Source organism: Mchenga conophoros, linkage group LG22 (assembly GCF_057382185.1).
Source record: "Mchenga conophoros isolate Kocher_MC1m ecotype Shallow Benthic linkage group LG22, M_conophoros_male_GT1.1, whole genome shotgun sequence".
Classification (NCBI taxonomy): Eukaryota; Metazoa; Chordata; class Actinopteri; order Cichliformes; family Cichlidae; genus Mchenga; species Mchenga conophoros.
This window is the reverse complement of record NC_140546.1, coordinates 13,417,556-13,430,095: the sequence shown is the minus strand read 5'-3', so window position 1 is coordinate 13,430,095 and position 12,540 is coordinate 13,417,556. Positions and strand designations below refer to the sequence as shown.

The window sequence follows — 12,540 nt, the reverse complement described above, 5'->3', positions numbered from 1 at the left end:
ACTCTTCTGGAGTAGAATTGTATGAATCTAACCCTTTCTTATCAACCATTCAGCTCATGCTCTACAATAAGCCAGTTTAGCTCCTGTCCTTCAAATTGACTTTCTTCTGATTTGCTACTCCTTGCAAAAAGGTGTTGGTGGGGCTTTAGTGGATTAACAGTAACTCGAAACAGAGAAGTTTCTCTCTAGCTGTTTTATTTACTCATTCACAGACTCTTTGACTTGCAGTCAGTCACTGCGCTGACTCCACGTACAACATATTCAAGTTGAAGACTGCAGTTCTGAGTCAAAAACAATGTTAAAACGAACACTTTACACAGTAGGAAAAGCACAAGTGTGAATAATAAAAAATATGGACTGTTAAAATTTCCTCTGCTTTGGCTTCGGGGTCCTGGTATTGTTCATGCAGACTCATTGTCACAAACTAAACAGAGCCATCAGATATTTTTATACCAGTGTTTTACTATAATGTCAAGTAACATTTTTTTCTTCCTTTTTACTAAAAAAAAAAAAAAAAAAAAGCTATATGTGAAAAGTCTTTTATTTGGCAGCCAGAATGTAAAGGCATTTATTTTTTAGCACACACTTAATTTCCACATTGTGTTGACACTGATCACATGAAGACCAAATGTAACTGCAACAAGCCGTCAAGCCTGAAGTCTGTAACAAGACTTATTACTCAGTAACCAGACATTCTTGCTCCTCCTCTCGTATTCTCCCAGCTGCTCCTCTTGCTCTCTCCCTCTCCTCCTGCTCATGTAGGGAGTTCTGCCCCGTGGTTTTGCCGTGCTGCTCCTTCAGGTGCCGACGTAAGGCAGGCTTGTGGGCAAAGTGGGCGTGGCAGTAAGCGCAGCGATGAGGCCGCTCGCCACTGTGGAGGTTCATGTGGTCTATCAGAGTGGATTTTTGGGTGAACGTCTTGTAGCACAGGGGGCACTGGTGCGTTTTGCCGGCCCCTCTGTGCACGGCCATGTGCCGGGTGAGGTTCGTAGAGTGGTGGAAGTGCTTCCCGCAGCAGGGGCAGGCATAGAGCAGGTGAGTGGAGCGGGAGTGGATTGCGAGGGAATGGGCTGAAGGGAAAGTCATGTTGCAGTGCTCGCAGATTACAGGGCCAGCTACGCTGGAAGTAGACCCCACCACGGCAACAGACTCATCGCTGCCTTCGTTTGTTCCAACAGTCGTCAACCCTGAACTCCCTTCACCAGCACCACAAGCAGACTCTTCCAGGGAGAACTGGTTAAGACTGTTAGCGGGTATCGGTGAAACCTTTTCCCCCTGTGTGCTGCCCATGCTGAAGTCCAACTCTGGGATCTCAACCGTGACAATATTTCTTGATGCCCTCAGTCCTTCTTGGCTGTAGTCCAGGCCAAAGCCACCTCCAGCAGATGTAAGATACCAGAGATCCTGGTGTTGGGTGATGCCTATAGGTCTTTTCTCCTGAGATGACACCCACCTTTTTCTTTTTAAACCCCTCCCCCTTCCCCTTCCTCTGCTATGGCCAATATTAGTCTCAGAGATTCTTCGACTTAGAGCGCGGAGACTTTCTGCTGAAAACTCTCCAGAACTGAGACCTGCTGGATTCAAGTCATACTCGCCACTTTCTCCAATCACAACTTCTTCTGTCTCTGAGAAGTTGGCGCCTTGAGGTACCTCAGAGGGAGCTCCTTTTTCCTCCTCCCTGTCTCTGTCAGTGTGCTCATTTTCAGAAATATACACTCTTAACATATTGTAGTTCTCCTGTCTGGCCTCTTCATCCTCATCTGATGCATGGACCTGTAAGAGAAGTGCAGACTTGGTGAGGTGTCTAAGGCTACAACTAATGATGCCCAGAAACTACCAGAATATCCATCAAAATACCCATGTGTGCTTCAGACTGCTTACTCCAAACCACTTTTAACACTACTCCCATAAAGGTGAGATCTGACGACCTGCCCAGTACGCTTAATGATGATTTTTTTCAGGATTTTTCTTGTTCTTTCAAAAGCGTATTCTTTGCTTGAATAAATTAAATACCACTTTAGAAAAATAGGACACATGAGCAAAGGCTTCGGTAAATTGTGAGGATTTTTTTTTTGTCATTATCCTTAAGGTCTTTTCCAGCTCTATTCATTAGGATGGACACCTCTGCAACCTTCATCTCCTTAATTGGACCACATGGCTCCAAGTAGCTTTAAGGGAAGCTGTTAGGACTGAAGTTCACTGAATGTTTCCAGGCTGCACCGTGAGTGATTAATCAGGGGGGTAACAGTGTAGCAGATACCAGAGGCCAAAACAGCTCCATCTCACAGGCTAACATTCCCCATGCTTGGCCTAAACCCGACCTCTGACCCTAAACCATAAAAGTGACAAACTAAACACTAAACACGTGAAAGAAGAACCTTTTCGTCTCCTTACAGAGCGATACGTCGGGGTGAGTTATGGCAGATTTTGGCAGGACTGTGCAGAACCAACAGGATAAGAAAGTTCAACCAAAGGATCATTTGTACAACTGAAAAATCAGAAACTACAACATGTTCTTTAGGATACAGAAATGACCACAAATATAATTTTTATTCTATTTTGAGTAAAAAAAAATGGACTGCCATCCTATTCCAATCTAATTTCCTATACCCCTCCTCACAGAGACATTTCTTCTGATACTGCATCCCCTCTGAGGAGACATCTCCCCATGTCTCCACCATAAATCAGTACGCACACCAGAAACAGAGCAAAACTTAACTGAAAAAGAACAGCATTCAAATATATATAGTGTTTGTAAGCCAAATTATATTTCAGAAAATGCTACAGTCGGGATAATTGACAGTATGATCTTTAATCTGTTAACCAATGCTAGAATAAGAACTAAATTATTTGAATTACAAATAAACTACACTTTATTTTACTTTGTACAAAAATGAACTAAAGTAAAAAAAATATACAGGAAATGTGTAAACCAGCCCAGAGGCTTTGGTACATGACAGTAACATTCCGAGTGCAAGTCAGCTCTGTCGCCGACAGCATTCACTTAGCCGGCAAGGCGTCTTATTTTGAAAATTGACTGTGTTCTCTATGCAGTTTCTCTGTCTGACTTCCTGTCCACAAAAGGCCCCTATATGACAATTCAAATTCCCTAAAAAGAAACACTGAAAGCAATAAAAACTAAACTGAAATGCACAAACCTAACCGGGAAGTGAACTGAAACCAAATTCACCTGAAAAATAAATAAATTAAAAAGAATGAAAAATGTAAAAGTAATGGGCTGCTTATATCCTCTTTACTGAGTAATAATGTTCGAAATTTTGTTATGATCGACTTTAAATTATCCTTAAAATTAATCTTTTTCCTTACTCACAGAAAAGTCGGTTAGTCTAAATTATTTTACCAGACATCATGACAACATCCTATGCACAAGTACAAGTGATCTAAAATGTTATTAGAAAAAGAAATACCTTAATGAAGCCCTCATCCAGTGCAGCACTGTCATCATGCAGCTGACTGCTTCCCTGAGCAGACAATTCGCCGTTGCTCTCCTCCACCGAGCGCACTACAGGGCTGTGGGAGTGCACAGGGGAAGGCTGCCTAGGTGGAGGTGATGCGACTGAATGGACACTGCCGCTGACGATCACTGGCCTGGTTTCAGTTTCCTCTGTGGGCGTCTAGAAAAAGGATAAAATTTGGATGTTTTACGCTGATGTCAGCATTGTTAATATGGAAATTTCCTGTAGCATATTTTATATCCTACAGTAGGTTATATATATCCTATAGGACATTTATATTTTTTGTGTCATTGTCAAATCAGTTTCTTGATGTAAAATTCACTGTTGCCAACAGGAGCAGCACTAATGGGATCCCCTTAAACTGATTTTTAGTTTTAGTGTCCTTATTTTCCTCTAAGTTAACGATTCTGTCACATGACGTCATGTTTCATACTGACAGACGATGGCGCTAAACGTGGTTTTAAAATTTTAAGCACTTCTTTCGTAAACCCAGCTTCACGGACAGTTTTACATCTATGTCGCATTTTGAGACCAGCGCCTGTAAATTAGCCTTTATATGTGTAACGTTTCATGTCCCCTTTAAGATAAGCAGTGTGTGATCTGGCGAAAATGTATGGCATCACTGTGTTGACATAGGGCGTTGTGTTGAAAAAATAAAAAGTGTGTTGTACAGCTCTCTCTGTGCCCGTTCACGTGATATACTACTCAATATAGTTGCTTGGAATTTAACCTTGGGTGCTTACAATGACACTCAAAGTTAAATGTTAACCCAATCAAGGTACTCAAAATTGTGGGTAGTATAACGTTTTTACTGATTTTCACATTTGGTGTGACCTTGACCTTGATATTGGTAGGCAGCTATAACAGCTGAACTTGATTTTCACCTAAATTAAACAGCTCGAGCTGTTATTGGTATCTACCATCTCACAAAATTTGAAAATTATATCTTGAAAACTGTGGATGCTAGACTGCCAAAAAACTGAGATAAATAAACTGAACCGAGTACATACAAACAGGATTACAGAAAATCTACTAAAACTTTATCAAGTTTTGCAAGTTCTGAGAATGTGCACACAGCTTAGGGTGAAAAAGGTGCAAGATTTCCAGTTGAAAAACCTGTAATCAGAAAATAAAAAAAATTATAGTTGGACTGCTTTACGTGCTAAATTACTAAATAAATATTAATAATTAAACTCCAGGTAAGAAAGCAGGAAGAAATATAATTAATGTCTACTGACTGACCTTAGATTGACTGGGGTTCTTCAGCTGGACATATTTCTCCAGAGCTCCTCTGCAGCGCTCTACGATGTGCTCCATCTGAAGGTAGCTGGCAGCCGTCAGGTAGTTTACGATCTCCTCTGGGTTGAACTGCAGGATTCCAGTGTAGCAAGACTGAAGCAGATCACACACCACTGTGGAGCTGTACAGCATCGACACCTGGAGAAAAATCATGAACACAGAACAGCTTCATTTAATCTGAATAGGAGCCATAATCTCACATGTGCTGATGGGGGCCTACCTGAAGCCTGGACGATGGGTTGAGGAGGAATTGATCTCTCAGGAAGGGTGAGCAGGCAGCCAGCACCACCTTATGTCCCCTGAACGTCTGGTTGTTACTGGCCACGATGGTGATGTCGCAGAAATGCTGGCGGGATCTCAGTGAATTCATGTGCTTCAGGGTCATGTTCCCATGTCCCGGGAGCCGGAAAAACACCAACTCCATCTTCTGAGGAGAAACAAGAATCTGTAGGTGATTTCACTTCGTTAAATACGTACAGGTGAGCCTTTCATAAAAGATTAACAACACAAATCAGTTATTAGACTCACACAGTGTAATGTGATGAGGGTTTAAGAAAGGATATCATATCACAGGTTTGTATTCTGTTTATACTCAAGTGTCCACACTACAAGGTCAATGCTGGGAGCAAAGATTTGGAAACCGAAATCCCAGCAGAGGATTGGAAATCAGCTTGTGCTGGGATGGATGGATGAATAGATAGACCAAGACAAGACCAAGACAAGAGGGTAGGGCTGTTCGATATAACGATATATATCGGATGACGATATAAAAACGTCGATCGTTTCATTTTACGCTATCGTTTGTTTTGTGCTGTTGCAAAATAAACTGTTTACGGCAATATTTTTTCATCGTTTCGATGGTCACTGTAGTGGCTATATTAATTTCCTAAAGTTCTCTCTTTCTCTTATATGTAATATAATCACACTATGGACGACAAGTGCCTGTTTTTATGCGTTGTCGTTAGCAACAACGACGGTAAAACCATCACGTGTCCGCTTGTTTATTTTCTACATAAACCTTTCACAATAAAGCTCAAGATCCTGTTGAGACTTTTCAAAATAAACTGAATCACGTGAAAGAGTATGCAGAGTATTTACCGATGAGAAGTAAAAAAAGAGCCGTCAGGTGCTAAAAAATAAACCTTAGACTCAAACGTTAGAACAGGCTTTTCCCTGCAGCACGCCGTGTAATAAATACTCAAAGAAAACGGCGGCCGTTACAACCTATGTCTAAAAATGTGTAGTTTAATGCATTGGTAAAACACTCGACTCTAGATACACGACGCCCAGCTGGAAACACTTCAGCTACCCGAGATTCACAGAATTTACAGAAAATGTAAAATTTTTGTGATTTATATCGTTATCGGACGATAGATTTTTTATATCGGGATATGAGATTTTGGTCATATCGCACAGCCCCAACAATATGTATGAGTCTCAACAAACTCAAGAAAACTTCAGATCCATGAGAAATAGGGCTGCCACGATTTGTCGACTAGTCACGATTACGTCGACTATCAAAATCGTCGACGACTGATTGTCGTTTGAAGCTTTGTAAGATCACAAAAGACGCAGGAATAAGTAGCAGGATTTAAGAGTGTAATAACGGACTGAAACAGAAGATGGCAGCACTGCATGTACAAGGATGCCAGCTGCCGTTAAACCCCGAAGAAGAAGAAGAAGAAGAAGCAGCTTTGTCCCAGAAATCATAGCGCGCCCAGCTTAGTTTCCAACAATGGCGGCAGCTAGTTAGTTTTAATGTTACTCTTAGTGATGGCCAAATGAAGCTTTCCGAAGCACTGAAGCTTGTATTGAAAAACGGTTCATTACTCGAAGCTTTTCAACACAGTCCTCTCCGGTGACATCTGGTGGTGAAAATTTTGAAGAGCAGCTTGAATCTGCAAAATAAAACGGACTGCTCAATTATCACTGCTCACTCAAGAGTGGAGTTCTCTCTGATATTGGGCCACCGTTCCGTTGCTTTGAACATGTAATTGGTTTTGTTTTCTCGATTGGGGGGCTGAAAAAAATGTAATGCGTATTTGCGTAATACATTTTGATCAATAAACTTTCCCTATTTAAACATGCACTATGGTGGCCTTTCTTTGCTCATAACTCCTTGATGTTGGTAAATACAATAAGTGAGCAATACATATAATATACATATGATAATGCACAGCACATTATGGAGTATGCCCCTGCTGTGAAGTCCTGCCTCCATCTACTTGTCGTTTAATCACTGGACAGCTGGACAGGTTCATACAAAATATTAGATTAGGCCAATTGTCCTATACATATTTTTGACCTAGGGGTGGGATTGATTGTGAACTGGAAAGGGAAAATGCTTAGGAAGCTGAGTACGGCTGCATCGTCACTGATTTGTAGAATCATTTTGATTCGATACAGGATCCGATTCAATTTGATTGGAATCTGGAAAGTTTTGCCTCAGTCAGAAATATTACAAGTCTGATCATTTAACAGTATATATCCATAATTTCGTATCTATTAAAAGAAAGCTGACACATGTGAGACTTAATTAGAGATGTAAACAGAGAGTTATGAAACCTGCAGCTGCAGAAGCCAGCGGGAAAAAAAAGAGGCAAACACAGCGCGGACCCGCCGACACATCAAAATCTGACTCTGACGCGTCGGGTCCGCGCTCTGTGTTCACGTTTGTATGCAGAATCCGTAAACCTGCTCCCAGTTACTGTTTTAGCTGCATGGTGTTTGACGACATGTTGTGAGGTTTAACCTGAGATGCTGGCGTTTCAGGCATAATAACGTTAATTTACAAATCGACACGGGATTTTAATGAATCAATATCACTTTATTCAATTTAGCATGGATTGTAATCAGAAAGGCAATAATCAAAACCCACCCCTAATCAAGAACTTGCAAAGTAAAAACATGATCAATGTAAGGTAGCCCTTTTGTTATTTACAGTTAACAAGAGGATTAGTGTTACTGTGCGCTGGCTGAGTCTGTTTCTTTTCTTAGAAATAGTTTCTCCTGCCCTGGAGAAAATCCACTTGCATGGAACAGAAGAGGCTGTGGAGTGCAGGAACTACACTGCAAGTTGGTAGATATGCAGGTATTCCTGGGTCCTGCAGACTATCACCTAAAAACAATAAACAAAATGATTTTCTAAACTGTGTAGCAATGTCATGTACGTATAGTGTCAAATACATTTTTGTAGTCTTCATCAGCTTTAATTCACATGGAAGTGTTCCTAAAGTCATATGCTGTAATGATATTTACATTATGAAAACATGATTTTGGACATTTCAAGTTTTTCACTTCGGCAGATAAAATGAATTGAGCAAAATCAACTCAAAATATTCCCACACGCCAGAACGTCCTCTCTTCCTCGCTGGCTCCATATCTGTCAGTGGAATGATCACCTCGTCGCTATCTGTCACCATCAACACACTCCACGAATCCCGTGGATGATTCACTTCCTTATATCTGTTTGAATCAGGTACCGAAGCAGTTACGTGCGTAATGAAGCTTCGGACGTCACTGGTCACGTGACTTTTGCCAAACGAAGCAAGCCTCGACACAGTGCTTCTGAACCAGTGTGTTGTTTTTTTCGACACACGCTCCGGAGCGTCAGCTTCAAGCGGGCCATCACTAGTTACTCTTATTATTCTTTCTGGGTCACAAAATAAACGTTTAACATATTTTCAGGCGAGAATGTAGCTGTGTAAACCTCAAATATCGGCTCAGTTTATCAGGACACCACATATTTTCAAAAGCGCTCCGACGTTTTCGGAGACGTCTGTTACCCACCAGCTCGATAGCGAGCCGGGGGCTAGGTCACTAGCGCGGTGAGAACACCGGACTCCCGGCAAATTGTTTTCTAACCCACCGCCGTCTTTCGCTACTCAGGTTAAATATATATGAGTCACTTAGATAAATTAAAAATGTTGTTGTTTGGCTTTTTTTTTTTTTTGTATTTTATTTGTTCCTGAGTAAATCGGTTTGTCTGAGATTAAAGTTATAGTTTTTACACAGCTGAATAAACGTCAAGCAGACAGCTGATTATCAAAAGTGTGAGATGCTGGAGAATATACTCCGTTGTCCTGTTATATTTTAGATAGCAAGGAGTTTATTAAACTTCACCGAAACAATCTGCAAATTTCATTAAAATTGAATAAACTATCATCTTGTCTTTATTTTTAGTTAGCACCTTAAACACTTAAAGCTGTAAGCTAATGATAGTTATATAAGAGCAGATGCTGCTGGTGCAATAAGCTGTACGTTTTACGTCCAGTGGATGATGATCTGATTAGTCGACTAATTGCATAAATAATCGGTGACTAGTCGACTATCAAAATAATCGTTTGTGGCAGCCCTAATGAGAAACAACCCAAAGAGTACAAAGAGCTACTGAGATCTACTCAACACCTGAGGTGTGATCAAAATGTCCAGAAACCTGCCAGTAATAACCCTAAACCTGGCTGATCTGCCCTTCGGGGTTATCATCTTCTGCACCTCTGATCTGGCCTCAGCCCAGCTGCTTTTTATGATAACTTCCTGACAGACACATTGCCCGCTCTTTCAACCTAACTGGATAACCCTAACTAGATATAGTTCAATACTTTTAAGTAATCAGGTAAAGTCTATGATTTTTTAAAATGTGCCTGTTCCCTGAAACTTTTCTCTGACTTCAAAGACACACTCATTAAAGACGCTCTTTTATATTGCTGGCTTTATTATTGGATAGCTGAAATGTGGTCCAATTATAGGAGTATTTTATCTATTATTTTTTTTCTAAATAAAATATAGACTGGCTTTTTCTGTAAATATTTTGTTTATAGAGGACTGACAGTGACAAAAAGCACCTCCTTCAGCTGCACATTTCATAAAAATCACACACACCTTCTGGTCTCAAAGTGTGTAACAAATGTGGAATGTGTTACAGATAATGAGATCAAACAAGGACAATGCAATACTGCCTATTGCCTAATAAAGGAAGCTTCCTAAAAAGAACAAAGCGCTGCAGAACAGGAATCAGCTGATGGTTTGTTTGAATAACAAATCTTTAAAGGGGAAATGAAACGAAGAGATCAAAGTGATGACTGTTAATCATCTGCTCAACTGACACTAGGATTAATTACTAATCTGTTATCAAAATAATCAGTTTCATTGATTGTTTTTTGCCTAACAAAAGGCCAAACATTCTGCAATACTGACCAGCCAGTATTTTTTCTATACATCTTAGGGTTTTAGATTTTTAAGGTGGAAAAAAAAAGTTCTGATACTTACTGGCCCATATTCTTTCTTTTGTTGGGTAACTGTTTCATGTTTAGATCTGTGATTATTGGTGTGAGAGAAAGAAATTAAAATGCCACATGACCATTAAAACCATTAATTTGGCAAATAATTGTCTGATTAATACCTTCTTATCTTCACAAAATCTAACTAATGTGAGTAAACTCCTTTTCTGTAAGACTGAGCTAACAGTCTTGAGTCTCCCCTGATTTCTTTATATTTTACTAGGAAAATGGGAAATGGGTGCAGCGATTTATTAAAATGTATGCAAACTTCCATGGAAAAGCAATAAAAAAGGGAAAAACAGAGCTTGTACATTCTAACAAGCTTTAAAGTCAACATTTGGTAAGATCAGGCTGAACTCTCTTAAGCAGGTTTTCTTGTAATTTATTTAAGTAGTCTTCAGGAATACTTCATGCTTACTAATGGCTCTTTGACAGCCACTTTTCCACTGATATAATTTCTGAACAGTAGATGAATCAACTGGGGGGGGGGGGGGGGGGGGGGGGCAAATGCATCTCTCGGGTCCTCTGTCAGGTCTTTGTCGGACTTTCAGATACTGTCCAACAGCTGTAGATCGTTTTTTTCTTCTTTGGACCTCTGTGTCTAGCTTAATCAATTTTTAAGGACACACTGCACACCAAGTCAAGCTATACCAAGTCTTCAGCTAGTAACTTGTTAGGAATCACCTAGTTCATACAAAAATAAAATTTCATATCTCTGAAAGTGTTATTTTTGGTACTTTTCATAGATTCGGCTAAAAAGAAACAGGAATAAATTATGTGTTAAAGCAACAGGCACCGGTAACAAACTGCCTCAAGATGAAATTTTAAATTGGTTCTTTGTTAAGTTGTCTGTTATGTGTAGAGACAACAATGGTTCATCCCTTAAGTTAGGAGCCTTTTTTAAATGCTCGAATGAGTCATAGGTCAGTCTTGAGTGGCTTAACAAACACCCGCAAAAAAGTTTGTCGGCAGACAGAGAGTAGCAGATAACAACAGACTCAATAAACTGAAGCCAGTAATGTTGTGGGTGTAGTCTCTGACAGAGGTTTCAGAAAGGAGGATACTGTCCCAGTTATGGTCAGTATTGGCCAATCCTTCACACCCTCTCCATCTTGTGCTGGACAGCCACAGCTGCTTTTTCACTCCACCATGATGGACCTCATAACCATTCCTACCAAGAGCCAACAAATATCACTTCTTTATCACACCTCACCTATTTTTACTTGTAATACCTTGTCTATACAGTAGGGGTGGGGGAAAAAAATCGATACTGTGTAGTATCGTGATATTTTGTTTGCTAATAATGTATCCATACAGGGACAGCAGAAATCGATATTTTGTTACAAAAAAAGTTTTTGTGGACTGGAACATGCTCTGACTTCAGAGCATTCAGATACAAAGTGAGTGAAAAAACAGAAGACAACATCCAAAGAAATATTTTAAAGAGCATTTCAGAAAGCCTGGAGTACTATTGCTCAAGATCACTTTAATATAAATGACAAGAAAGCTTGGATCCTATAAAGAAATAACGGGTGGCTCAAGACTTTTGCATAGTACTGTCTCTCAAGATAATGACGACAAAATAAAGGATGAAAACTGGTCAATTAGCACAATAAATATGTAGATTAAACATGCTTCTAGTGGCCAACAAAAAATAAGATCCATGGTAGGCGCAAATCAAACTGACAAAGACAATTTAAAAAATCAGTGTTTGTAAATAGTGGTATAACACCAACTAAGGTTAAGAGGACCTATGGGACGAAATTATATAATGCTAGCTCACTTTAGTAACATGTTATATTAATGTAATCCACTAACTGATGTGATATAAACAGACTAATTATATCCACGCTGAAAAGTTAGACTGGCTAACATTTGAACTTGAAAAGCGGATATTAAAAAAAGCTTACCGTTTCGTGTGTTTCAACAGTAGTGGAGCCTATAATAAACTAGTAAAGGTAATTATAAGCTGGCTATAACACACGTTTTTGTCCTCTTTTCATTCCAGTCCAGCTAGCTAACGTTAGCCACTCACTAACAGCTCGCTTTTCGTGTCGTCTCTCCAGTGGCAGCCAAACAAACAAAACCCCCTCAGTTATTGTCAAACTTTGTCGCCTGCTCACCTTCGCCTCTCCTCTCCTTGAATGCCTTGCGGGCTCTCCAGAAAGCAAATCGGAGTTTCTTTAAACGAAGCGACTGTTAAATGAGGAGATGCTAGCCGAACGGGAGCGCTGTCTGTTCATTCCTCCAGACGACACCAGCCTCTGCCTCGGTTTCTGTTTACTTTTCGGCCCCTTTATTTTTTTCGGAGGGGGGTGTAGAAAGCATACCTCGTGACAACAAACACAAACCGCCCCGTATTTCGCCGCTAAGCTGACTTTGAGTCTGTTTTCGCAAGCGACTTCGCCTCGCGGTCAGCCGTAAAACCAGAGCACGTAGGCTGATTTCTGATCAGCGAGTTTTAAAAAAATTAATGGACACCACCC

The 12,540-nt window shown here is 40.3% G+C and overlaps 1 protein-coding gene across 3 annotated transcripts; it reads right to left on the bottom strand.

Moving 5' to 3' along the window:
• Positions 1-442: 442 nt before the first annotated feature.
• LOC146548948 (uncharacterized) lies at positions 443-12,511 on the bottom strand. 3 transcript variants are annotated; one of them, XM_085261291.1, is made up of 5 exons: positions 12,178-12,511; positions 4,996-5,220; positions 4,719-4,913; positions 3,429-3,635; positions 443-1,773 (listed from the first exon to the last, which is right to left on the bottom strand). In XM_085261291.1, exons 2-5 carry the CDS (start codon positions 5,197-5,199, stop codon positions 676-678), a joined length of 1,704 nt encoding a protein of 567 aa, XP_085117417.1. In that variant the 5' UTR covers positions 5,200-5,220; positions 12,178-12,511; the 3' UTR covers positions 443-675. The 3 variants fall into 3 exon arrangements, with proteins under 3 accessions (XP_085117417.1, XP_085117415.1, XP_085117416.1); XM_085261289.1 differs by having other exon boundaries at positions 4,996-5,202; XM_085261290.1 differs by having other exon boundaries at positions 4,996-5,199.
• Between the last annotated feature and the right edge of the window lie 29 nt (positions 12,512-12,540).